This window comes from Synchiropus splendidus, chromosome 15, assembly GCF_027744825.2.
Source record: "Synchiropus splendidus isolate RoL2022-P1 chromosome 15, RoL_Sspl_1.0, whole genome shotgun sequence".
NCBI lineage: Eukaryota > Metazoa > Chordata > Actinopteri > Syngnathiformes > Callionymidae > Synchiropus > Synchiropus splendidus.
In genome coordinates this window covers 73,604-100,718 of record NC_071348.1, presented here as the reverse complement: position 1 = coordinate 100,718, position 27,115 = coordinate 73,604, and the positions used below count along the sequence as shown (strand labels likewise).

Here is a 27,115-nt window from a genome sequence, read left to right as displayed (position 1 = left end):
TAAGGTTCTTTGATCAATTCTCTCAAACTGGGTGAAGAATCGTCGCGCTCAACTGGATGCTCGAGATACTTTTTCAATCCAAAAGAGATATTTTGAGTTTAATTTTAGCGTGAATGTTAAGTTTTCCGGTCCTTTTGCTCAACTATCTCAATATCATTGTGGGATATTCGCACTCTACGTTTTTTCCCCCCCAGACCATAACATTTTAAGATGATCGACGAGGACAGATGATGATATCAACCTTCTTTCTTTCTATTTCCCGGTAATGTTTTCACACGAATCTCTTTTATGTATTCAAATTGTTTATTGGTTGTCACCGAAGGTCTGCCATCGCGAGCCCTCCTTTTATTGTGAAAATCTGGTGCCGTCATTTGTGTCGCCGCGTGTCTGTCGTAAAGTCTATGCTAAGGGCGCACTGGAAATATTGTAGCTGCACCGTCAAACCATCTTCAGCGCGCTCCTCGGCTTCACTTCCCGCCTTTTCTATTTTCCACACCTTGACCCGCTCCTTCCTCCTGCTCGGGTCTCAGCTTCACCGCAGTTGAGATGACTTTTCTGGAGTTTTCGCTCTGGTTTTCCATCCCCGCGGATGTCGATTGGAAGGATATGCGATGGGTCTGAATTTCCAGTGGCCAACAGAGGTGTCAATCACGCTGCAAGCCGCGCCCCCACACACAGAAACGTTAACTGAGGAAGCTCCACTTACTTCTGCCCTGTTCAGACCTGAGCTCAGTTGTTGATGAAGCTCTCGCAAATGTGCAAATGCTGGACGAGTCAGATGTATTCTGGATGTCATTCCCTCGCAGCTGCCGAGGTTTGGGTGGTGTAAGCATGTCTCTACCAAAAACAACACACGGAATCAATACATAGGTTCAAACTGAGTTTCAAGTTTAAGAACAGACTTGTGTATGAAACCTTTATTTGTCATTGGCCAGCAGAGAAAACGACTGACATGATATCAACAATGACGACACACTTGCTTTGAATGCCATTTTCCCCCGAACATGAGAAGGAAGTGAGAGTCCCAGCTAAAATCAACACTGAATCAAAGATGGCGAAGCTAAAAACATGACACACAGCAGTGCATGTTATTCCTTTAAAAGATACACCGATGTCTGAAGAAGGAGCTGGGAGGACTTCGTTGTGTTCTCATCAGCATAAACATCTTTGTGTTTGACTTCAATACTGTGATGTTTACAGCATGCTTCTTTGAGAAGAAAACATAAAATGGCCTTTAGGGAAGCATAAAAAACAGTGGCCAGCAAAAAAGTGGATAGAAAGAGCCAAAAAGAGACGCTTGATGGAGCTGCATGTCATAAAGCATGTGTTGAGGCTGGACCTGGAGCGCTCACTCGTTCTCGAACTTGCTGTACGGGTGGTCCGAGTCTCCCATCAGACCTGCACACAGGAGACCCTTAGAAGAGCCTTGAACCTGATGACAGTTGGTCAAGACTTTATTAAATTTGGCTGATGTGGAGACATCTTCAGCTGGGAATGATGGCCGCGCACTCGAAGCCAGAGCGAGAGTGAATAGAGCGGCAAACCTACCGTACTTCCGGCGGATGTCCTCGTGTCGAGCCATTCGCTCAAATTTACTGAAAAACAAAGGGGAAAAATGCAATTGCTTTTCAAGGACAGGGCTGGGATGAAGACGCCTTCACGCTGCACCGCATTAAAAGTCAGAAATCACAATTGGACGTAAAATTTGTGGAAGTGGAATGAAACGACTGCAACTGGAGTCTTTAAATAGAAGCTAAACTGGAAACCTGTCACCTCACCTGCACCCAGTGTTCAAATATTAGAACCTTCGGTGAAACAAAAGGTTTTCAGGACAATGCATTGCGGCTTGACGTTTGACCTTCTCGGAGGAAAAATACCTTGCAATTTTCAAACAGAAAAGTGACCGGAGAAAATCAGATCGAATCGCACGCTCCATTGAACAGCAAGAAGCCAAATGCTGCCCTCTAGTGTCTGCCTGAGCACCCACACAATTACAGACTACTCCAATTCACATTCTATGTTCGGCTCCGAGAGGGGGGGGAGAGAGAGAGAGAGAGAGAGAGAGAGAGAGAGAAGAGAGAGAGCGAGAGAGAGACAGAGGGAGAGAGAGAGAGAAGAGGGAGAGATTGAGAGAGAGAGAGAGAAGAGAGAGAGGGAGAGAGAGAGAGAGGGAGAGAGAGAGGGAGTGAGAGAGAGAAGAGGGAGAGAGAGAGAGAGAGGGAGTGAGAGAGAGAGAGAGAGAGAGAAAGAGAAAGAGAGAGAGAGGAGAGAGAGAGAGGGGGAGAGAGAGAGAGAGAGAGAAAGAGAAAGAGAGAGAGAGGAGAGAGAGAGAGGGGGAGAGAGGAGAGAGAGAGAGAGGAGAGAGAGAGGGGGGAGAGAGAGAGGGGGGAGAGAGGAGAGAGAGAGGGGGGAGAGAGGAGAGAGAGAGAGAGAGGGAGAGAGAGAGAGAGCATTACGACACTGTAACTGCAACGGAATGAAGTTGCACTCGCGCCTATTTGGAGACTGGATGTAGCGTAAAACACACGCACACATGGCAGGTGGGGTGAGTCCGGCAGAACTAGGGTGCGGGTGATTCGTCCCTGCATGAGCAGTCAGCCCTGTTTCCTGATCACATGCCTCTGCACATTACTCCTCCTACACTCTGCAATGTTTAACCATCTCATTTGCTGTAATGCTTAAGTGTCTCTTTGTTCTGGTGAATAAGAACTGGTTCTCAACTCAACTTGGTGAAGTAAAGGTTAAAAGAAATGGTGGCGAGCTTCTGCACAGTAGATTAAGAGCCATGACTGGTGACCTTTGTGATAGGTTGGCTTTAGAAGCACAACACTCCTTCCCTAAACTTCCTGAAGCACAAGGGGAACATTGGCTCTCTTTCTCCTCCAGCTGCTCACGTAGGGCCACCTCTCCTGTTATCCTGGTCCCTGCTTGTTATCGAAGCTTCATGGGTCTGACAGATGCTCCAGTCAAAGCCCAATCTAAAGTAATGTGTCTCAGAGTAGTCGAGTCAAAGTGCGTGACTGATGTCAATGATGCTTTGACTGTAACAACCTAGAAAGGAGGAAGTGACGCTACACTGGCTGTAAAAAGTAATACGGGAGAAGACATAACACATAATGGTGTCCAATGGCTGCATTGTTCTTGAATTGTGAACAACAAGGAAAAACATTTGAAATTAAAACAGTCAATCCAAACCTAATATTATTTTATAAATTTTGCTATGATGAATCAACAAGTTTGTGAAAAGTCAACTGCATATGCAAAAAAAAAAAAATCAAATATGTAAAAATATATATATTTAAAAAGTGTTTGAAATAAAATAAATAATAAAAATAATTCGACTGATATGCAGGAAAGTCAATCATAAAGAGGTCAATAGTGCTAGGAAAAGGCACCACTTTTAAATGTATTTAACAATTAAACAAAAATATAAATCATTTAAAATATCAAAGGGAAGTCAAATAGTGAATGAATGCCGCAAACATTAAATAAAGTAATTAAAATGTTGCATTGGCATTTTCACACTTTTTTTTCCTTTTTTTCTTGAGTAAAATGTTCCCGTTTTCACGGACAAAATGCTTGTTTTATGCTGTCCAAGATGTGTGTCTGATCTGTATTAAATACAAAGAAATCAGAGTCACATTAGGAGGGGAGGAAGAAAATCTGGTGTTCTCACCGGTCATCGGCACGCTGCCTCATTTCCTCTCTCCTCCTGGCATAGAACTCCTCTTCATAGTCGGGTCTTCTGCCCACAAATAAAACCATTGTGTCAGGATGAGAGGATAACTGTTGGTAACTACAACAGTGTAAAGGTTGAACGAAGACGCGTGAGAATGAGGTCTCACCTGGACTGACGCCTTCGACAGCAGCAGCAGTAGCAGCAGCACACCAGGAAGCTGAGAATGATGATGCCACCCAGAACCCCGACTGTGACGACCAGAGCCTCGAAATTCACTGCAGGACAGACAACCCAACTTTAGTTCCCACTGTCCATCTACTAATTACACACACACACAATTCTGCCCTGCTCCAACTGAGCTTCACTGCTCCATCTCATCCTTACTCTGACAACAGATCACTATATCAGCAACAAACATCATAGTCCATGGGAAATCCTCCCTACAACCAGTCTCTGAAAAACAACAGCCAACAAGAAGGGGGTGAGAGCTGATCCCTGATGCACACCTACTATCCTTCCCTCACCGTCTTCATACACGTTCGGCACGACCCTCACATACTTCTCTGCTGCACCTGATATATTCAAACTGAAGCACACTTCCTCTCTGGAAACTCAGCAATGTCAGAGTGCAAACTGTACCGCGACATCCTCAGAGCAGACAACAGAGTAGTAGTGGAAGCAGAAAGTCACACACAGGTAGACCAAAAATGTACATTGACTTTGTTACCGTCTGCTACTACTCATTATGACTAAAGGAAAAACACATATGCAGACATATAAACAAACATGACAAGTGCATCACAAAAAAAACAAAGCAAAACCAAATATCAAAGGTTGACTTTTCAACTAGCCAGGTCAGTGTAGATTATTATTATAGACAGAAGAGTCGTATCACCTTTTGTTGTTGTTGTTGTTGTTGTTAAAGTCGTCTCAGCAGTTGATATTGTGGTTTCACACAGTTCACTGTAACCTGAGGGTTTATTTAAATGATCGGGCAGCCTTAAATGTTCATGATCCCCCGACTGTGTACTTGTAATCACTTATCACAAGCAGGGCAATTCCATTGTTTTCTTTGAAAAATAGAACAAACTGCTCATAAGTTAAATGGCGATCGGAGAATACAGCAGAAACAGTAGCGATATAAATGCACCATATGAGCTGTCACTTTGTTTGCTGAACAGAACCTGCCTCAACTGTACATATCCCACAGCAATTGAGACTTTGGTGTGTGTGCGTGCGCGCGCATGAGTGTGTGCGCACTTGCTCAGAAGGCACTGCAACAGATCTAGTCCTTTAGATTGGAATGTTATCAGACCATGTGATCATATTTCATACTACCAAACTGAAGACCAGGCATGAGGCTACACCTGCCAACAAAGACCAGGTCCAATCAGGACACTCTTTCGGCAGATTTAGGACAGTAGAGCGACCAAGTAATTGATGGTCTTCCACATGTTTACAGTTGTAAACAACCAGGTCTGAAAGGTAAGTGTATTTTAGTAAACTTGCCCGAGCATACATTGTTAACAATGTCAACAAAGTCCAGAAACAGATGCACTCTGCTGGAGAATAGGGGGCACTAGTGAGGTACTAAAAGACAAATATTGTGCCAAATATTATGACAAATTATATACATTTTTTAAAGATTTGCACTCACTTCATTTTTCATTTTATTTTTTTGTTTTTCCCCAATAATTTTGATCTTTGACGACTATATTGAAATAGTCCAATCCTAAATAAACATATTCAGTGTCATCCTACAACTTAAATATTTTGTTAAAAGCTTATTTAGTGTGGCGTGCATCGGGAATGCTGTGGATTGTTAAGAATATGAGCTATGTTTGAATAAACCCAGACAATAATGAAGTGGCTTTACTCACACCAGCACACTGCCCAGCGAGCCTCTGACAGTCGGCAGACGGAGGCTGGAGGAAGAAGCCAGCTGACTGGGTACTCGGTGCAGTTGTTGGTACTGAAGCACCACAGACACTGGAAGGAAAACAAAACATCAATGCAGGAGAAATCCTTTAAAATTAGTGAGTAACTTCACACGACAATATGACCAAATACTGTGCGGATACATAAAACTGCTTTCAGATACATTAAACAGCAAATGCATTTAACAGTAAGTCAATTCTATATTCAAAAACAGTGGACAGAAACAACAGTCGGTGCCCGGTTTAAAACAAAAAAAAAAAAACAAAAGAAAAACATCTCAGTAAGGGAACTGCTACCGATCATGTTGTAAAACCGGCCACAAGACAAATGATGGAGGCGGTGCCAGGTGGACTTCAGCATCTTACCTTTGGATTTGGAACACAAGTGTCGCAATTCCTAAAGCTTGAGCATCCTGCAGAACGAAAAACAAAAACCCACACAGACTAGTCAAGATGTTACGAAGGTGCATATCATGAATATTTATGATATTTATGAAAACCAAACTTACCCGGCTGAGGAGATGTCGTCGTTTGACTTTCTACTCCGGAAATGCAAAACAGGAGGAGGGCGAGACAGCAAGCAGCAATGTTCGGACGTTTACTCCCCTCCATCAAAGATGACATGATGAAACAAAAACCTAAACAGCTGGGATATGTCATGAGCTGTCGCGACAAGCTCTCCGCTTCTTTTGATGTTTACACCGACGCAGTGCTGGTGTCACTTCCTGGTTTCACGAGGGATGTTCGTTTAATATCACGGGGCTCGCCTATTTGGGCGGGTGCTGCTGCTGCCTCTGTCTTTCGTTTACATCTGAAATGTAATAGTCAATACAAAATCATCCTTCAGATACTGTTGAATGTTGAATCTGAAAAATCCGGTTTCTGGCTGTTCTTCCATTGAACAGTGATGCCCCACCTGTTGACCATTTCACACTAAACGTTTACACCTCTAGCGTTGGTTCCTTTTGGTCGTGTGTGGCCCTGGGCCAGCACAAAATGCACTTAAGGTCATTGTGTTTTGTGCTAGTCACTGCCCTATTTGCTTCTTCATCCTGTTTTGCTTCCAGGGCTCGGTTTTATTACGTCATTTCCTGTCCGCATGCGCACATTGGTATTTCAAGACGTCATTACCTGTCCGCATGCGCACATGGGTGTAGCTGCTTGACTCATAAATTAGAATAAAATGAGCAACGTCATTAGGCCACGCCTCACTACACGCTGGTATTTCATCAAGAGAAGCAGAATTTGAATTACTAAAGTACTACGCCGACGTATGAACTGTATTTTAACCTTATTTTATATATCACTACGTTTGACTTGTATTCAACAATTCGGATATTTTAACAAGATTTCAGATAAAATAATTGGATCTTTCTGTGCAATTTGCATGCAGTTTTCTATCTTGCCTACGAGGTCTCAGTTAATATTAGTATATACTCAGTAAATGACGTCTTGAAACACACAATGCGCGCATGCGGACAGGAAATGACGTCATAAGCCTGCGCCCTGGAAGCAAAACGAGATGAGGAAGCAAATAAGGCAGTGACAGGGCAGTGACACCCGCAGCTGACCCGTTAGTTGTCAGGAAAAGAACTTGAAAAACGGAACTGAAAAGTAAAATACAAGTAAGGACTTTGAAAAGATTTGGGCAACAGTGTCAAGTCATTAGTCACAAGAAGTGACTGTCTGGATTTCTCAAAACAAATATATCCTGTCATGCTCCTGCAAACAATGAGTGGCGAGTAAACAATGTTAAGTGACGGCAGTTCGGCGCACAGCTCCACTCATCTCTTCTCTTTACATTTAACATGAATTTCGTTACTATGATATTATAAAACAAGGAGGAAATACATTGAAAGGTATTTTTAAATGCTGAATATATTGGTAGAAGATGACATGGGTGAAAAAATAACTATTTTAATAATTACTTTGAGAGAAATGAATAGAACGTTATGAGATGATTATTATTATTATTTTAGAAAAAATGCTCACTTTAATTTAACATTTCAATATGACAGCTGTGGCAGATGGAAAAGATAGGGGATGTGAATGAACACTGCACAACACTCAGCTCATTAAACTACTAACTGTTCACCTGCATTACAGCTTTTCCATGGGAAGTTCATTCCCTCAGAGGTCTCACCTACTATGTTTCACATATTCACATCCATCGGCTGTAATGAATAATAATAATAATAATAATAATAATAATAATATAACTCGAATTTATTAATAAAAATAAACATAGGCTTAGTTAACTCACTGACATTATATGACATTATCTATCTATCTATCTATCTATTTCTATATCTATATCTATAGATCTATATCTATATATCTATATATATATATATATATATATATATATATATATAATCCTATCTAATGGACATTGCTACAGAAATCTTCTAACCTTGTCTACACCACGACGTGTTTTTGTTATGCCAAATATACATGCGGCAGCAGCAGCATATTTATTTACATGTACATTTCTATTGTTCCTATTTCCCATATTTCACACACATTTACGTACATGCAGAAATAGTTGTAAGTTTAAGTCTGTAATAGACAGTCGTGCAATGTTTTTACAATTGTAAGCGCAAGTTCATAGATTCACCGGTAGATGGTGCCAATTATCAATTATCAAGCCGCTCATGTCAGATGACCCTCTTCAGCCAATCAGAGTTGGAGAAGAGGCGACCCGCCTTCCGGTGTGGTGCCCTGAGAGTTGCCAAGGTTTTGGTAGTGGAGTAATCCGAGAGGGGAGAAAGGGCGGTTACTGTCTGTACAATGCCGAATAAAACGAAAAAGGTGAGTCACAAATTACCGCGAGAATATCGGAGTTAAGTTCGCTTCAGGTTCAACGCCTCTCGGTCAATGAACGAACTCGCGTTACCACGAGGAATAATAGCAATGCAGGCAGAATGGAAATCACTGTTAGCTAGTCGCTATCCTGACGCTCACCTCTCACTAGACATAGAGCAGTATTGTTTACTTGTATTTTCGCTCTTCATACATGCAAACGGTTGTGCGGACCGTCGGTCTCTTGACGCCACCTTTTCGGGGTCTTGGTGACGTTAGCTAGCTGCAGGTTTACTCCCCCAATGATCGACTGGGATTATATTTGCTCAAATGTTTGTCAGGAGTTTACAACTGATCTTTGATGTTTTCTTTTAGGATACACCTAAGTCTGGCAAAGTGGGCAAGAGTGGGGGACAGGAGAATTCTGATCATGAGGTGAGCAGTGTAACTAACATACAGGAAGGGACTGTACCAGAATTATTGCTCTATGTTATCAGCTAGAATAATGCATCAGCTGTCAAAAATATTCTTACAAATCAGTGTCACATTATTTTTTTTACTGTGACTCCACAAGGACAGAACAATCTTAAGGTTTCTCTTTGATTTTTCAGCAAAGTGTTTCCCAATATGAAGCAGGACTGGCTGGCGAAGGCTAGTGCCCCGCATACTCCATGCTATTCATAAATAATCCAATGGTTTGACTTAGTATGGTTCATGGAAATGCCAGAGCCCCATGTCTTTGATCTGATTTAACTACTCAGCGTCTGGGTGATCGTTTGCTGCAACATTTGTTTATCATTTAAGATAAAGAGGGAATTAGAATATCACATTTCACAGAACTGCGAGCAAGAACAATAAATCATTTTTAGACTTGTACAGTTAAAAATCCCTCTCAGGCTTATTCTGCTGGCAAAGTTTTTAAAAAGGTATTTGCTTGACTTCATTTTTCATCTGCTTATTACTGGAAGACAGTTGCCTCCTAAACACAGCCTCCTTCACCTCAACCAATCCTAATCACTCTGGTCTCTCCATGACTTGTTTGACCGCATCCATAAGCTTCATTGTTTGTCTTTCTCCTTTTCCTGATGCTTCTATTGCCCTCTGTCTCTTCTCTCTACATGTTCAAACCTCTGAAGAGTTGTCCCATTCTTATACTTGGTTTTATCTTCTACCTCCTGGCCACAGCGAGCGAAAAGCTGTACATACACAACCCTGCCACTTCTACCTCTGCTTCTTGTTTTCATGTCTTGAGTTCTCCTTTTTACTGCTTTATCGCTGTATTATTTTTACCCGCATTGATTGTTGTGTACTTTCACTTGTCGTGTGGCAGATGACCTCATCCACAACCTGCTTTATGAAATGACAGGTGGGGAATGTGTGTTAGTCTGGTGTTCGCTTGACATTTGCTCATGGTGTCAGGGACCAGAAAAGTTCCTGTTTCCCTGTGATTCGGCTTTTTGCTGTAAAATATCAATGCGGATTGATTATGAAGAGACGGATGACAAGACCTACCGACAAGTGAGAGTGGTTGAAAGAAAGGCTGATTAACTTTGTCGAGGCGGAGTAGAGAGGAAATAGAATGACAAGTGACCTTCTTGACTTTGTCATATGGATTTACTGATGGTTTTAAGAGAGTTGACAGGACTGAGCTGAAATCATTCCACGTAGCTGGTTTCCCTTCTCTGTTTATTGTACAATAGGTTCAGAAAAACAATTGTTTTGTTTCCTGCTTCCTGTATTGTGATAGGAACACCGCGGTGTTTTCCATAGGTGCATCAACTTGGCCACAATAAAATTGAGACAGCAGGATGATGACCTTTAACTGGGTTAGTTTAACGCCAAGCACGAACTGAGTTTTGTGTCCCATAGTAACCTCAAGAATCTGTAAAAGGTTGTTGAATTTAGAAAAACAAAAACGACATGCCAATGAATCGTTATTCAATTCCCCCCCCCCCCAATTGAGTTTCGGGAGGATTTTTGCTTTAGTGTTACATGTATGAGTCAATCCTGCAGTGAAAAATTGAGGCATCTCAGCTTGGTTTTGCACCTTACCGTACAGTGTGTTTGTGGCCCACTTGTTAGGTTCCTGTCTTGCAGAAGTGCAGACTGCAGGCGTCTCGATCTGAGTCTGAAATGAATGAGACAAATCCTGTGTGACTCACGCTGACACACATCCACAGCAGCATCTGCTGAACCAAAACAAAAAAAGACTGGCGTTAATGACTGGAACCCAGCAGGCAGGTGGGAGTCACCACAGTATCTAAATATAGTGGTTTGGACTCAGAAGTTGCATTCATCTTTTACAGATGGTATGATGTGTTTTGGTGTTGGTGGTGCGGATGCAGTCATTCTTCGCACATGAAGCGAAGGCACCCTCTTGAATTTCCTCCTGTTGATTACAAGTTGCTCTGAAAACGAATGATAGAAAAGCCAGAGTGCAAAGAAACCAAGAAACTGAGGTCCAGTATCAAGGACTCACTCATGTCACTGAAATGCTATTATAATATCAGAGCGTCATAAATGCATGTGGTATGGAACGTCTCACTTTAATTCAAAGCTATAGAAAGTAATCTTCATCAGCGCTAACTGCTTGTATGTGGTGAGGTCACCGGAGTGACTTCCATTCCCTCGTCCTGCATCGACTAAGCAACAACCTAAGAGAGTGAAATTTTAAATCTTATCCTGAGCTCACGCTTTGAGTGTGAGTCAATTTGAGTGTATCGACTCATTTCTAATGATGTCCACAGCCCAGAATCAGTTTTGATTCTCTGACTTCAAATGTAGAAAGAAGATTGGAGCACATAAACTTGTCTGTAATTTGAAGTGCAGGCCCAACAAGAAGCGTATGTTTCTTGTGTATCTAATCCCATTTTTATTGCTTCTGTTAAATGACTTGTATGTCGAGAAGAAAACAGGATTTTTCTCCTGCTAACAAATTAAAAATAGCCTCGGAATTCAGTCTGTCTCTCCTTTAAACAGTTGTTTTGGAGCATAGTGCGTGTGAATATGGAGCACTCACGTGCGTACTCTCTCCTCATTCAACAGAACTCCAGCAGGAAGAGCGGCAACAGTGTACCTCCTACCACGCAGCTGCTAAAGGGGAAGCAGCCAGGTTCCCTGACTCCTGTCAAGAAGGACAAGAAGCAGAGCTCCTCTTGCTTCAGCCTGAGCAATAACAGGGAGCTTCAGAAGCTGCCCGCCTTTAAAGGTATTTCAGTCTTTAACAGTCGTTGAGCCCTGTCACCGAATTATATCACCATTCTGTTTGATCATATGTGTTGGGGGACCAACAAGATGTAGCTTGCATGATGGTGATGCCAATTTGAGTGTGCTAGAAAAGCACTGGCATCAGAATTGTTTGTGTATTATTAGAATTTTGTTTGTATTACAGTGTACTATTTTGATCTCAGTTAAGTACAAGAAGAATTGCAGTGGAAATCATGGCGACAAAGTCTGTTACCAAGGTGTTTGGATGACAAATGCTGAAGTCAGAAGCTTTCATGTTGTAGTGTTATGTTTGGTTGCATCGCTTGTGACTTGTAAGTCAGTAGCATGCTGAATGTGACAAGGCTGAATTTTCACTAACTCACTGGTTGCCCTAACTGGTTAATGCTGACCTGTAATGGACTGAATCTGCCTCTAATGGCCTAATGTATTGGACAAAGTCTGTTACAAGATAGCAGAATAGATGAGAGACACCATGTGGAATTATAGAAATAAAAGATTTTATTAGTGACAAAAGCGTATCTATCTTTTATTCCTACTTTTAAATAGTTCAGTCGTTATTATTAGCTTTGTATGTCTTGTGTGGAATGAACTCTAAAAATGAGTCAAAGACAATAACGTGTAAATTTAGGATGACTGTGAAATATTATTGAGGTAAAAATATTGTGGTAGGTTGTAAAAAGAAAGAAAAAAGACAGATTTTGTGGGATACACGGTCACTGTGATTTTAGGTTGAGAAGTGTTGAGATTGTGTTGGTTGGATGTCGAGTTTGGTGTTTGATGAGACAAAAGCGAAGTTAGTAAATCAAGTGGAACTGAAATTCTCTGAGGAAATCGCGTACACAGTTCTGTATCATACATTGAATAAGTGTGTCTGAGTGCTTACAAATGATGATGTCATTCACATGTGCCAAACTCAAGACCCACAGGCCAAATAGTTCCTTCAAATCTGCTGATGTTTGTATGTAAAGTTAAATCCAATCGTGTTTTAAAGGTCGCCCGATAAATATCAATCTGGAGACCCACAAAGATCCGTCCGTTGGTTTCCAGTGAGTAATGTTGGGAACCAAACAAAAAGTGTGTTCAGATCTGATGAGTGATGGGAAAGCGGATGCAAGTTTGTGAAAGAAACAAGGGAGTTTCTTGTGTTATGTGAAGAAGAGAGGGGCACGATGTATTTTGACAAGAACCACAGAAATGCTTTATGCTAAAATTAGCCTCTGAAAAATCAAATGCCGGTTTAGACTGGTCTAAAGCTTATTCCCAACATTTTTAGCCGACAGTGTTGTTTAGGGGGGCTGCAAGAAACCCAGCAATCGTGACCCATATCGGTTACACACGAGGGAACCAAGGTGCTCTGCCGCTTCCCTTGCCTTCAATTTAGCGCTGAACATGGTGATGACATTCTGTAATAAATGCAAACAGAGGACATACATGGCATTGACTTTGCTCTGAATTTATTCCAGCCATCTATATTTAGTGGTAATCCACAGATAATGCTTTAATTCCACACTCTCTGCGCTTTAGGATGTTGCCAGTCCCCCCCCGGAAGGAAACCCACTTTGTCATATGTGTATTGATGTTTCCTTCAACGGCCAAGCACAAAGCTCCCGTTGCACCGCATGAACTTGCCAATGACCCGAGGCCTCTGGACATATTGTCTGTATGTTTTCGTGCTGCCGCGCATGAGTACACTCAGCATCGCTGTCCCAGGGTGTAGTCCTGGACTGGTCGTGTATTGACGTGATGGCTGGCCTCCACACAAGTGCTTGTTTGGCTTTGTCTGGTCCTGAAAGTGGGTCACTAAAATGTATTTCTGCTGTGCTTCAGTGTAGTTGCAGCAGTGAGTTTTGACAGCTGAATTATATAGCATGAACCACTCATTTGTTCACACTGGAGAGAAACTCAAGTTTATCGTTTTGCTTAAATGTTTGAAGTGTATAATTCGTTCGGTGAACAGGCTTTTAAGTTTTGTACTTGAATAACTAACCTCTTCCAAACGTGATTTGCCTCATTTTCTGGGTCATATTTCTCACTTTCATACCGTCTTTTCCTCTGTGAGGGTGTGTAGATATGTCCGGGGGCGTCCCGTTCCTCAGAACTCACATCTATCAATGGCGCAACTGTTTTCCCTCTCAGAGGTAATTAGATAACGCATCGTTCGTGACTTCCCTTAATACTTAAAACAAGCCGCTCATAAAGCTCAGCACGAAGACCAAGTGATTCCCAGCTGGGGAATTGCAGATTACAGATGTCATTCATGATGTAACAGGATAAAGTCGGAGAGTGATGTGAAGTACTTGTGACCGCACGGACATTCATTCGTAATCTGGAGTAGAATTTGTCGACTCATTGAAACATGGTTAGCAGGTGGGTTTTTTTTGTGTGTGTGTGTTTTGGGGACATTTTAAGAATCCGAGATTTACTCAATTTTAATCCCCATTCGGTTGCTGGCTTGTATAACATTCAGCCGAACATTATCCAACACCAGCCCGGTAGATGTTATCACTCCGTCCTGTCCAAACAGGCGCCTTGCTTTACCTGTTTTCATTTCAGGCATGTGTACCACCTTCTGACGGAAGACTGAACTGTGAATGAGAAAACTAAGTGATGGCAAAGATGTATACACTGCCTGGCCAAATAAAAAAAGTCGCCACCCAAAAAAAAGGGTCACACGCTCTAATATTTCGTTGGACCGCCTTTAGCTTTGAGTACAGCACGCATTGGCTGTGGCATTGTTTTGATAAGCTTCTGCAGTGTCACAAGATGTATTTCCATCCAGTGTTTCATTTTTTTCAGCATTCATTTTTAAAAGAGTCTGACCGCTGCGCAGAACCTTCTCCAACACATCCCAAAGATTCTCAATGGTGTTAAGGGTTGGACTCTGTGGTGGCCGATCCATGTGTGAAAATGATGCCTCATGCTCCCTGAACCAGTCTTTCACAGTTGGAGCCCGATGAATCCTGGCGTTGTCATCGTGGAATATGGACGTGCCGTCAGGGAAGAAACAATCCGTTGATGGAAGAACCTGGTCATTCAGTATATTCAGGTCGTCAGCTGAGCTCGTTCGTTGAGCACATAATGTTGCTGAACCTAGACCTGACCAACTGCAGCAACCCCAGATCCAGGATCCAGGTGGCGACAGGCAGTGTATGTTGGGTTTAGATTTAGATCATTCATGTTCAAAACACATTTCTACGTGTTGTCTGACGTGAAGCTGCTTGAGTTGCAGTTTTTGTCTCCATCTGCTGGTGAAAGTGTGATATATGAAGAAAATCGCTAGAGAGAAAGTATGGCATTTGATTTAAATTTACAGCAAGTCAGTTTTGTATTTATACTTTTGTGACCGTTTTATTATCTAGTGATTCTCAATTATAAAAATATAATTAAGCGTCACAATTGTGTATAAGGGAAAAAGATTAAGGGCAAATTAGTTATAGAAGTGTGTTGTGAAGTAGTTAACTAGAATAATGATGAATAATAATATTGTACAAACAATTACAAAGGAGCTTAATAAAGTAAAATGGTAAGTTTTTTAAATATTTCAGGATGAAAAGGGAGCCTGTTACATTACAGTAATTACTGTGTATTATAATTTCGCAAGTTATTTAAAAAGTATACTTTTTTAGATGTAATGCAAATGTGCCTGTACAATATCCGGTCTAATCTAGTCCATCTTAGTAAAACTTGTGATGACGTAGAATGACCGAGGACCAAATCGTTCTGCGAAAGCCCTTCTATTTTTGCTAAAGTCTCTCTTGTATGCTGTAGTGATGTAGTAACATTCTGTCTCTTCTGCATCAACTATTAGATGAAACTGCAACTGTTTTGTTTCTTGCGTTTTACTCGTTTGTTTGTGGTCAACCTTTGTGGTCACTTGATTGTCATGACAATCATAGTTTTGGGTCTCTGGTGGCTTTTTTTTTTGGTTAATTGTTTTTTTAATTGATTCATTTTTACTCTTTTTAAAATTTCACCTTACCTAAATAGAAACATCTGATTTTTGTCTGTCACAAAATGTGCATTGTTTTTAAAAATTTGGAAACAAAACCCTCATTAATAATTTCTTTTGAAAGAACTTTCTATTCCTGGGAGCTGTTGGAGCAAAATCACTCATAGTGTTGAGAGCAGCCTTCTCTGGAAATGGCTTGGAGCCTAAAGCATCGATGACTGTGATGTGAGGATCAGCAGACCTTTGAAATGAAGCAATCGACTATGTTTTATTTACACAAGATAATTCTCCAGTGCTCTCTCTTAAGTCACAAGCTGTCCAGTTTTGCCCTTTGCTGCAAGTGCGTGCTGCTCCACGCATGTGCATCCCTGTTTATTTATTTATTGAACAGAGCTTCTTTATAACAGTTAGGAAGAAGTCAGTCTGTCATTTCAACAGTGGTCCTCTCGTGGTCTTGAAACCAATACTTGCTACTAGACAATAAAGGAAGTTAGATGTGAATAATTTGCTTAACTTTAAATGTAACATGACTATAATAATTCTTAATGAAAAACTTTTTAAATCATTAATAGCAGTGTTATTAGTAGCGTGGTGTTGAACATTGTCACAACGTGACGGACTGCATTCTGCCCGTGTTATATTAGGGCTTTAATTGTGATGGTGAGATGGTGCCCGAGTGCACTCAGATGTTTGTACCTGTGTGTCAGCTGAGGAAGGAGGTGCCCAAGATGTTGCACGATCAGACTTTTCACATTAAAAGGAGGGCTCAAATTACTATATATTGTTGAAAGCAATCTATCACAATGTATCATATTACCACTCCTGTATCGGGATACGCATCGTATGAGCCCATCATACCTTGTCAATATATATATATATATATATATATATATATATATATATATATATATATATATATATATATATATTTTTTTTTTTTTTTTTTTTTTTTTTTACTTTTAGTTCATTGACATTTCTAAACCTCCCACTCATCTTTTTTTTTTTGAAACCTTGGAGTCCTCTCACCCACTCCTGACTTCAGTCCAGGAGCCAATCCAGTCCCTCGTGTATTTACTTTGACAAGCAGTCCATGTGACATGCAGTCCTCCAATCGGGCTGCAGCAGTGGCTGATGACATCACTGACGTGCTGGTTTCTCTCCAGCAGCAGGGGAGCTTCATTTTCTACTGTGAGTGTTGGTGCTAAAATGGAGGCAGGCTCCTCGCTGTAGCCCCGGCTGCCCTCTCCTCCCCTCCCTGCTGATGTTGGCATGTACTCAAGCTGCTAGTGGGATGGTTGTGGAGGCACCCGGCTCCAATGGGCCTTTCCAGCCGGTGGCCCTCGTGCATTTTAGAGGTGAGGGCAGGGAATTTGAATATCCTTTTCTGCTCTGAGTGTTTGTCCTCTGACAGGAGAATGCTTTTACTGGTCTCTAGCTGAGCTGTGGTCGTGTTGCTTTTTGTTGTTTTTGGGCTGGACTACTTTTCCAGAAGTTGCAGTTCAGTTGTATGCCAACAAGACAGGCCCTGCATAACTTAGCTGGAGTTAGAAGGGAGGGCCAAAATATGAGGTGCCTCTTCTGAGTCTCCCTTCCCCCCACAAAGTCTGCTGATGTCATGGGAAGTGCGTTCAAAGCCTGTCATTGTTTGCTTGCATTCTTTGCTGTATATCAGGTTCCCTCTGTTAAGTTTCAATGTACAATTCGAACCAGCCATTGTGCAATGGTTTATTTTCCCTGCCTGTTATTAAAACTCCCTAGTAAACTTCAGAATAACTCTGGAAGTGACAGTTTATATTTAAAAACTCAAAGTCTGCTTTAGCACTAGTGTCCCAGTGTTGTAGTTCTACTCTCCATCAACATGTCCCATGTAAAAACAGTCTGACATTTTAAATGTCACATCGACATCAGTTGGCATCTGTCAGTTGTGCAAAAGAAAAAATAACTGTACACTCCTTGCAGTCAAAATGAAAGCTAATTCAATTGCTGCTTCTTTGTGTGTGTTGTTTAGAAACTATGTCACATTTTGTGATCGCTGGTTTCCTGTTTGCATGTTGCAAAAAAGGTTATTTTTTTTTAGTGTGTGCAGCACATCGCTTTATGTTCCAGGCTTCATCAGAAACCCAAGTAGCATTGTGGAAGCAGAGCTAGCGAAACTAAAAGGTGCACATAAGTGACATCAAGAACATCGCACACCGAAACCGCTGCATATTATTGGAATTAATCCTCGGAAACACACTAGTTATTGTGCTACGTGTGTTCCACGATTGCATGCTTTGAATACTCAATTGGGAGCTTGCACACGGTCGGCATTATCCGATCTTGTCTATCTATATATATATATATATATATCTTGTCTCGGCTGTGCGCTAAATATGACAGTTGATTTTTTTACATGACAAATCGCAAACGTGTTTTGAAAAGATTACTTGACAATGGGTAGTTATTGGTTATAACCTCTCCACAGTTTTTGACCACCCTACGATCAGAGCTATTCCCCCTAGTTAGGTCATCCTGGCAAAGATATTCAAGCACTTCTCACTATTCCTTCTCTAACCCTGAATATAGTTGCAGATATGTTGAGGCATAGCTTGTCCCCATTCCTGCACACCACGCTGCTCAAACTTGCCTCCAGGCTTAAAAGAACAAGCAGGCTGCAAGGTCTTATAAACCTGTAATCATGATTTTTATTGTGGAAGGAACAAGTAGAAAAACATTTTTCCTGATGTGATCAGTTTATATTTTCTAAATGACATTTAGCTGGAAAATTAATTGAATTTTCTCGCGCTTGTAAACGTGTGGGAAACATCTGACCGCGGACTCTCAACTTGACACACAGGTTGAAGCCTGTATTAGGCTTGGAGGAATTCGTGGTCGGTCCTTTTCCAGTAGATATGGTTTGTTTCTTTGTTCTTTTCTTGTTGTGTTCATGGCATATTTTCATGTCAGACGTTTTTGCCTGGGGGCACCCAGCATGTCATCAGTCCATTCGATGTTTTTATATTGCATATTGGACTCCAGTCGGCACCTACTGTGTATGCCGCAAGAAATGCTGAGTGGATAGCAGTATGGGAAGCAAAACCTGATGAGTTTTTCCCTTGAATTAATGTCTGTTGTTGTAGTTGTCGATGACTCCTCTGGACTGGGGTGAGGGAAGGGACAGCACCGCACATACTGTCGGTGGCAATAGTGGAGTAGTCATTATTGATTCAGGAGCTCCACTTATCCAGGCCCCAACCCTTGTTGAATTGATTTCATAATTTTCTGTAAAATTCCAACATTGGGGTGTGAGAAAATACTGATATGCAAATATTGTCATACTTGAATGTGTGATGTTGTCTATGCTATCTCAACATTTCATTCATAGATGCTTGGATTTGCTGCTGCATTTGTGATGTGTTCAATACTAACATTTTCTTTTTGTACGCTGGAGGTATTTTGTTGATAAAGGGAACCATTTATTCCTCTGTGCAATTCATCTGAAAGTCTTACTAGACTGATGTCATAACAGTAACCGTGTTATTTTGTACTGCATGATCAGATCTTTCACATTAAAAGGAGGGCTCAAATGACTATATATTGTTGAAAGCAGTGTATCACAATGTATCATATTACCACTCCTGTATCTGGATACGTATATTATTTCAGTCATCAAATCAAAAAGAATCAGCCCAGACAGAAATTTAAAACTTCCTCAAAAAACAAACATCCTGACTGATGGTGGATATTATTTACACCGTGCAAGTATTTGATCCTGCAGGCTGCTGTGCCCCCCTGAGCCTATTATAGAATAGTGTGAAGTGGTACTTGACTTTTCCAGCTGGACGTGTGACAGAAGCATTTTTCATGTACATGCAGGGAAAACCCTTCAAGTCCTGTGAGAGGAGACTTGAACATGTTCCAGGGAAAAGAACAAAAACTTGGCTGATCCTTTATTCAGCCACTGGCTTTGCCATTCATAGTTCTGCGGATGGCTGGAGGTCTCTAAGAACCGTGTAGCAATCCAAGGGTTCATGGCTCAGTCATCTGTGAGGCCGATTTGGAGCTGCTGCATTATTAAAGACAGCATCAGCACCACATGCTGATGCTGTCTTTGACAATACATCATCAATTATTGACATGTGACGCTGGTCAGTGAATCCTGCATGACACAACGGGAACATAATGTTCACATGGCTGAGGTGAATGGCTTGCTATGACTCGGCTTGTTTGTGATGCATAATTGATTTCTTTTTTGCACCTCGCGTGAGCAGACTTGAGTTTAAGTGCTATGTCGACTCATGACTTTCTGGACCGAAGCTTGTAACGCTAGTGATGTAATGACTAAAAGGTGAGGTCAGCCATTTTCTCAATTCAAGTGGTTTTGATCTCTGAAGGTGACATGTGTAATTGATGGCTGTATTTTGGGCATGTGTAGGTGCAGTAATAACTCATTTTCCTTTAAAGTTCAATCGTTTCTGTAGAGGGGCTTGGCTGCCTCCTGCTGGAAATGACGCCAAACAGCAGCTAGTTTCTAATTGATAATACAGAGCCGTATTGAACTGATCAATCATCTAATAGAAAAAAACACCTCGTCATTATACATTCATTTTATATCGTTGTGTGTGTAAAATTACATATCTATCTGAATTGTTATTTAAACAATAATAAGACTTTTTACTTATTTTTTTTTACATAGCCTTAAATGTGACTGTGGTTTTGTACTTCTTTTTTTTTTTTTTTTCAAACATCATATGTGAATATGAGAAATGATATGAGAAAATAGAGAGTGGGGAGTGGAGGGTGCGACGTGTGGCCTGACCAAACTGACTCACTCTCATTGGACATCAATCAGTGTGTTTGAGTCCAGTAACAGGATCTTTCTAATGCAACGTCACTGCTCCGCTACTCACTGTTGAATCCATTCCCCCCCTGCAGACGTTCCACCAGCCGACCAGGAGAAGCTCTTCATCCAGAAGCTGCGTTACTGCTGCGTCCTCTTTGATTTCGTCTCGGATCCGCTGAGCGACTTGAAATGGAAGGAGGTGAAGAGGGCTGCGCTGAGCGAGATGGTGGAGTACATCACCCACAACAGGAACGTCATCACAGAGCCCATCTACCCGGAAGTTGTACACATGGTCAGTAGCTTCATCGTGGGCAGAGATGTCAGTGGATCTGCCAGCTTCATTGACTACTGTCTGAACTTCAAGGTCTCTTTGCCTCGCTAATTTGGACAACTTATTGGTTGTTATAAGCAGTACAATATACTTTTTAAATTCTATTTATTTTTTGGCAGAGTATTTTCTCATATTAATGATCCGTCCAGCGTTTTTCTTGATATATTTCAATCTTTTTTTCCCCATTTAATATTATCGCTGCCCCGCTGGCCAATTTTATTCCTCACAGTTTGCTTTTGTATACATGTTATACCATCCATTTTCTTGTAATTTGTTTTTCTTCCTTTTGTGATGCATTCATTCTTTCTTTTTATCATGCCTTATACTTTATACGGTTTTAGTTCTCCTGTTCAACGTACTACTTATTTCTGGCCACTTGTACTCAAGTTAAAATGAAAGAGCTGTTTGGTTCTTTGGTAACGTGAAAGGAAAGTCTCTTAGTTAGTTATGTAAAAATGAAGTGGATCACAACAACCCAAGTTCATAATATTTGTTGTGAACACTGAGATTTCATTTGTTTTGAGGTTGAGCAGATGTAAAGCTCTGAGGTTGTCGCCTCAGTTGCACACCTGTACTGCTCCATTAACAGTCTGACAGGGTCAAGGCGCTGTGGTCACTGATCCCATTCTAAATGTGCTTTGATGTTCATGAGATCTCTGCCTGAATGGCACATGGCAAACTGCGGTTCCCATCCGTCCTGCCTCCCACCTCTTTCTCATGGGTTCATTTGATCCGCGCATCCGAGCCTCCAAATCAGCATGACAATGTACCCTTAGACCCGCAGCTTTTCACTCCTGACCACTTCCAGATGAGGAAGCTTTGTAGTCAACACACGCTTTTTATCGTCAAGATCGACAAAGCAAACTGTGCACATGTTTATTGTGAAGTGTATTCTCATATTAATGCTTCTAAATGAGACTAATTCTAAATGAAACACGTCACCAACGTACACCTTTGCCACTCTGTTCTAAAACGTCAACTGCAAAACGCTTCATATTCAGCAAGTTATTGATAGATGCTTTCTCCTGTGACACAAACCTTTCGGGGTTAACTGGCCACTTAAAATTGTCCACAGGTTTGACTGGCTGTGCTTTGCTGGGTATTTGTCAGGTTTGTGTGCTTTATGGCTAGGTTTGAGGGGGTGTTTTTAACTAACATTTGTGAATGTTTCTTTTATTTATATTGCACTATTCATTCATGCAATTCAAGGTGCATTACGTGTTAAAGATGGAAGCGCTGAACCAGCAATACACATACTTGAGAGTACTCAACTTAAGTAAGTGACTGACTTAAGGGATGACGGCTTGAATAAGTGAATATAATGCTATGTCTTTGACACAGTAATGGTTCAGGTCAAGGCTCCAAATCTATGCTAATATGAAGGAGATGATGTCACTTGCTATACAATGATCCATCATGCTGTTTTCAGCCCATCACATCTGTCACTAAATGGATTCTCGCTTTGTGTCTCCAGTTTGCTGTGAACATGTTCCGAACGTTGCCGCCTTCATCGAACCCCACGGGTGCAGAGTTTGACCCGGAGGAAGACGAGCCGACGCTAGAAGCTGCGTGGCCACACCTGCAGGTACGCTCACCGGGAGTCAGTGGGAGTTGACCCTTTACCCTCATCCAAACGTTTTCTTCCGCAGCTGGTCTATGAATTCTTCCTACGGTTTTTGGAGTCTTCAGACTTCCAACCAAATATAGCCAAAAAGTATATCGACCAGAAGTTTGTAATGCAGGTCAGTGGATATTGTGCTCTATGACCTTAAAGTTAATTTACCAGTATTGATTGTTATTGTCTTGTCATTCACAGCTCTTAGATCTATTTGACAGTGAAGACCCGAGAGAAAGAGATTTTTTAAAGACAACTCTTCATCGTATCTACGGCAAGTTCCTTGGCTTGCGCGCTTATATTAGGAAACAGATCAACAATATATTTTATAGGTGAGTCGCATGCATTTTTTGCGTACGTGTTTCTCAAGCATTGCTTGCATCATTTCACGTGTTCATCTCTGTCCTGTTTTCCAGGTTCATTTATGAAACGGAGCACCATAATGGAATAGCGGAACTGTTGGAAATATTAGGCAGGTAAGACACGGCTTCGGGTCTGCACTTGCTCCGCTCATGCCCTGGTTTCACTTGAACCTCTCCGCAGCATAATAAACGGATTTGCCTTACCCTTGAAAGAAGAGCACAAGATTTTCCTGCTGAAAGTACTGCTGCCATTACATAAAGTCAAATCTCTCAGCGTTTACCATCCTCAGGTGAGCGGTGCTTCCTTGGGTTTTGGCGATGTTTATCTGACTCCTCTCTCTGTCCCTCAGCTGGCGTACTGTGTGGTTCAATTCCTGGAGAAGGACAGCACCCTCACGGAACCTGTAAGATTTGATTTGGTTGTGCTCTGAAGTTGTTGGCATGTGGCGAAGCTGCGTTTCTTTCCTGTCTGCTTCCCGTCCCCTCCAGCAGGGAAGCTGGTTAAAGCACTAACATCACACGTCGGTTTAGAATTGACTGATCTGGTGTCTGTGCAGACGGTGATGGCCTTGTTGAAGTACTGGCCAAAGACTCACAGTCCAAAAGAGGTGATGTTTCTGAACGAGCTTGAGGAAATCCTGGATGTTATCGAGCCGTCCGAGTTTGTCAAGGTCATGGAGCCTCTCTTCAGGCAGCTGGCCAAGTGTGTTTCTAGCCCACACTTTCAGGTCCGACAGTTACTCTCGGCTCATCTCTCGCCAGGGTCCCCTCGTTTGATCCTCGTGCTCTGCTGTGGTCCGCAGGTGGCGGAGCGAGCTCTCTACTACTGGAACAATGAGTACATCATGAGTCTGATCAGCGACAATGCTGCCAAGATTCTGCCCATCATGTTCCCGGCCCTCTACCGCAACTCCAAGACCCACTGGAACAAGTGAGTCCAGCGACGGTTACGGGTGGAGTCTGTCTCATCAATCTGCCGTGTGTCGACAGGACCATCCACGGGCTGATCTACAATGCACTCAAGCTCTTCATGGAGATGAACCAGAAGCTGTTTGATGACTGCACGCAACAGTTCAGGGCAGAGAAAAGCAAGTATGTGCCTGATCTGGTTAGAAAGGCAACATTCAGGTCCACAATGGTTTAGACCAGACCTGGACAAAGTGCAGCCCAGGGGCCATATCTGGCCCTTTGCCTGTGTTTTTGTGGCCCTACTGAGGTCAGACAACAAAAAAAATTATACAACTGATAGGTCTTTTTTTTCCTGTTTCTGTTTATTTATCAAAGACTATTTTGAAATAAATTGCCTTTTTATCTTCGATGTTTTATGATGATTTATATTCAAATAAGATGCATGCAAGTTTCATGCCATATTTCCATTTCTCTCTCTAACCCCCCCCAAACAGCATCATTTGTCTGTTAAATTATCATACTTCTGCATAAAGCTGTATCCTATCAAACATTCAAGAAAAAAGAAAGTGATTTAGATCAATTTCCAATGAAGAATAACTTGTCAGTGAGTGACAAGACTTAAAGTGCATCGATTGTCCTTTTTTTTAAATCATGGAGTGGATGTGCTATTATACTTTATTCTAGTATGGCAAAAAAAGTATGTTCCCCGAGGTCACATGCAGCCGCCTGGCACCGCTCCACGCCCCACTATTTGAGAAGGACTGCACCGAAATATCTCAAGAACGATGCACCTTCATGACTTTGTTCTGACACGGTGAAACGGTCACCTACATACGAAACCCAGCAGCGCTGAAACTCAGCTGTTCCTCTTCCTCCTTGGTGACATAGTAACAGTATTCGACCCTGTTGTTCAACTTATGGTCTCGATCCGTTCAGCTCAGTCCAGGAAGGTGCAGACTCTGAATCTGATGTGGGGACCCCATACGGAGAGAAATAATCCTCAAGATAACTTTAAAAATGTAAATAGCCCCGTAGGTTTCTCATTGACATGACGCTTTCCCCGGCCTCTCACCCTAAACCGAACCCTCCAAAACACACGGCTGACCTTCACCATGACTCTGAACCAAGGTTAATCATATTTATTTTGAAGTTTTCATCCTCAAATGAGGCTTGGATAGATTTGGAGCGCAAGAATTGGTCCCCAGACACACACACACACACACACACACACACACACACACACACACACACACGCGCACAGCTCAAGTAATCTGTGGCCCAAACATGGTTAGGCTAATGTCTGATCCGCTCCGATTCTTGCCGTGACTCTGTGGCTCTCACAAGCTCCAGGCTCCATCCCAGGACACCTCATGCTATGCGCTATGTTGTTTTCATCTTTGGACCTGCTTCTCTCTGTTGTGTGGTCCCACAGAGAAAAAGCCAAGTGGAAAGAAAGGGAAGCGGCGTGGCTCAAGATAGAGAACCTTGCCAAATCAAACCCGCAGGTGAGATCACGTCAACCTCACATGATTCGGCAGGTTTGTGGGGGTCTCACCTCGTACGACAACACTTTGTTTGCTGCAGTTTCTGATACATGTGGACGCTGGAGCTTCAGGCATGGTGATGGACATGGAGATGGATGGGCCCTTGCTGGAGGACGTCAACCTACTGAAGAAAACTGTCAAGGAGGAAGCCACACAGGTAGTTGTGAGAAGCTTCACTTTCACGTTTATAGTTGCAGTTTCCCAATACAATCCCGAGGTTTAGTCCGTTCATTTGTGTGTCCAGCTCCAGAAAGATCAAAGGCGAGAGCGGCCACTGATGCGGAGGAAATCGGAGCTGCCCAAGGACATCTCCACCGTCACGGCCTTGGAGTTGCACCGGAGAGCTGAGGAAATGTTGACGACCCATGACGGCCACTGAGCCGCCCCCCCGTCTCTCCCCCGTCCCCGGAGCCTCCGTATACCAGCAGCAGCAGCATCCGCAGGGAATACACACAACAGCACACCGACACAACTCTGCCACAGGGAGGGAACACGGCGCAGAAAATGTCTGTCATTCTGTCCAGATGTGGCATTTCTGTCTTTTTCCCCCCCCCCCTTTCTTCATCCTGTTTCCTCGAACTTGTGGGACACTGTGCTGCCCTCTACTGGTCACTTCTCTCAGGTGTTCAGTGAGCTGTCTTCTTGATGTCTGGGAACTTTTCGCCCTTCCCCTCTCGTCTGCGATTTAGAAAAAAACGGCCGTATTTTTAGGAACAATGTTGTCCATGCATCGCTCAAGTCGCTTGGTTTCGGTCGACATCAGGTGACCCATATTCTCCGTCAAATCAGATGCAGATTGGTGAATTTACCCGAGAAATCCATGGGACTAGCTTAATGCAGATTCTTGGTTTTAACTCCACCAAAGCTCCGATGCAGATTGTTCATTTCGCCCGCGCTGGTTTGGAGAGAAGTAGGAAGCTTTTCATGATCCAGCGATTCATGACACACCTGCTGGAGGCTGTAGAGGAACTGAGGTCGAAGGCTGGCCTTTCCTTTCACGGTGCCTTTTTATAGACTAAAGTGGCGTCAAGTCTTCAGCAGAGGGACTCCAGAAGATGGCGACGCGGCTCAGACCAGAGCGGCCGCCTGAGCAATGAAGCACTTCCTGGTTAAACTTGAAAGAAAAACAAGCGGATAACAAGCTGGTAAACTTGGAGATCTGCGTGTCCTGGTGTTTGGGGTCATCTCGCCTGGGTGCCATCCCTCCTCCTCCTCCTCCTCCTCCTCCTTCGACTCATCCCTTTTTAGCCGGAGCAAAACTCTGGCTGCTTCCAAGTTATTATTTTATTCCGCCTGCCTGCCTGCGGAAGCTTCTGTCAGTGTTTCAACTGAATGTGCAAACTGTAAATAAAACTGCTGTGATGTTGTTCCATTCTCTTAACACACACACTTATTAAAAAAGAAGAAAATGCTTTAATTCTACCGTCTTTAGAGCTCTTATTTCACATGACCGTTTCTCTGAGAAGCTTTAGTGGCCCTCGCTGACTGAACCATTCATGTACTGTACGTCCCATTCACTTTCATGTTCCGCAACTGTTTGTATAAAGTGCTTGTGTACAGAGAGGCTGTTGCCCGTTTGCAGCCGTAAATTGACTGAGGACCTTTTTTTTTGTTTGTTTGTTTTGTAAACATTTTTAGCGTGTGACCATACATGAGCTCTTTGCGTATGTGCACTTTTATCCAAATCTTAAGTGATGTACATCTGTATACGATAAATAAAGAGAACATGTGAGTTTTATATTTTCATCCTAAAGAAAAAGAGATCTGTGTGTCGTTTATTGTCAAGGGTCGAATTGCGTTTGTTGACATTTCTTTTTTTTCTTTTTTAATGTATTTGTATTATTGGGTTTTTGTTTGAAGCTAAGAATCATGTGACTTGAACGCCACCGTTCCTTCTGGGGTCTGGCCATCCCTTGCAGGCTCACTTCACCCTCAGT

General features: G+C 42.3%; 2 protein-coding genes across 11 annotated transcripts; one reads left to right on the top strand and one right to left on the bottom strand.

Moving 5' to 3' along the window:
- Positions 1-26: 26 nt before the first annotated feature.
- On the bottom strand, positions 27-6,678 carry LOC128746837 (pituitary tumor-transforming gene 1 protein-interacting protein). Of its 5 annotated transcripts, none has more exons than XM_053844192.1 (8): positions 6,533-6,673; positions 6,126-6,427; positions 5,983-6,029; positions 5,560-5,668; positions 3,846-3,954; positions 3,677-3,745; positions 1,549-1,595; positions 225-1,398 (listed from the first exon to the last, which is right to left on the bottom strand). In XM_053844192.1, the coding sequence occupies exons 2-8, from the start codon at positions 6,274-6,276 to the stop codon at positions 1,349-1,351; spliced, it is 582 nt and encodes a 193-aa protein (XP_053700167.1). In that variant the 5' UTR covers positions 6,277-6,427; positions 6,533-6,673; the 3' UTR covers positions 225-1,348. The 5 variants fall into 5 exon arrangements, 4 of the variants coding, with proteins under 4 accessions (XP_053700171.1, XP_053700169.1, XP_053700168.1 ...); XR_008412596.1 differs by having other exon boundaries at positions 227-617; positions 707-1,398; positions 6,126-6,678; XM_053844193.1 differs by having other exon boundaries at positions 41-1,398; positions 3,677-3,742; positions 6,126-6,678.
- Positions 6,679-8,306: 1,628 nt separating this feature from the next.
- LOC128772194 (serine/threonine-protein phosphatase 2A 56 kDa regulatory subunit gamma isoform-like) lies at positions 8,307-26,943 on the top strand. 6 transcript variants are annotated; one of them, XM_053888363.1, is made up of 16 exons: positions 8,307-8,427; positions 8,794-8,853; positions 11,464-11,626; positions 20,510-20,709; positions 22,223-22,333; positions 22,398-22,490; positions 22,565-22,695; positions 22,780-22,839; positions 22,907-23,015; positions 23,076-23,129; positions 23,283-23,453; positions 23,529-23,656; positions 23,716-23,817; positions 25,067-25,139; positions 25,219-25,335; positions 25,423-26,942. In XM_053888363.1, exons 1-16 carry the CDS (start codon positions 8,407-8,409, stop codon positions 25,555-25,557), a joined length of 1,728 nt encoding a protein of 575 aa, XP_053744338.1. In that variant the 5' UTR covers positions 8,307-8,406; the 3' UTR covers positions 25,558-26,942. The 6 variants fall into 6 exon arrangements, with proteins under 6 accessions (XP_053744338.1, XP_053744335.1, XP_053744336.1 ...); XM_053888360.1 differs by having other exon boundaries at positions 23,283-23,656; positions 25,423-26,943; XM_053888361.1 differs by having other exon boundaries at positions 22,907-23,129; positions 25,423-26,943.
- The last annotated feature ends 172 nt before the right edge of the window (positions 26,944-27,115 follow it).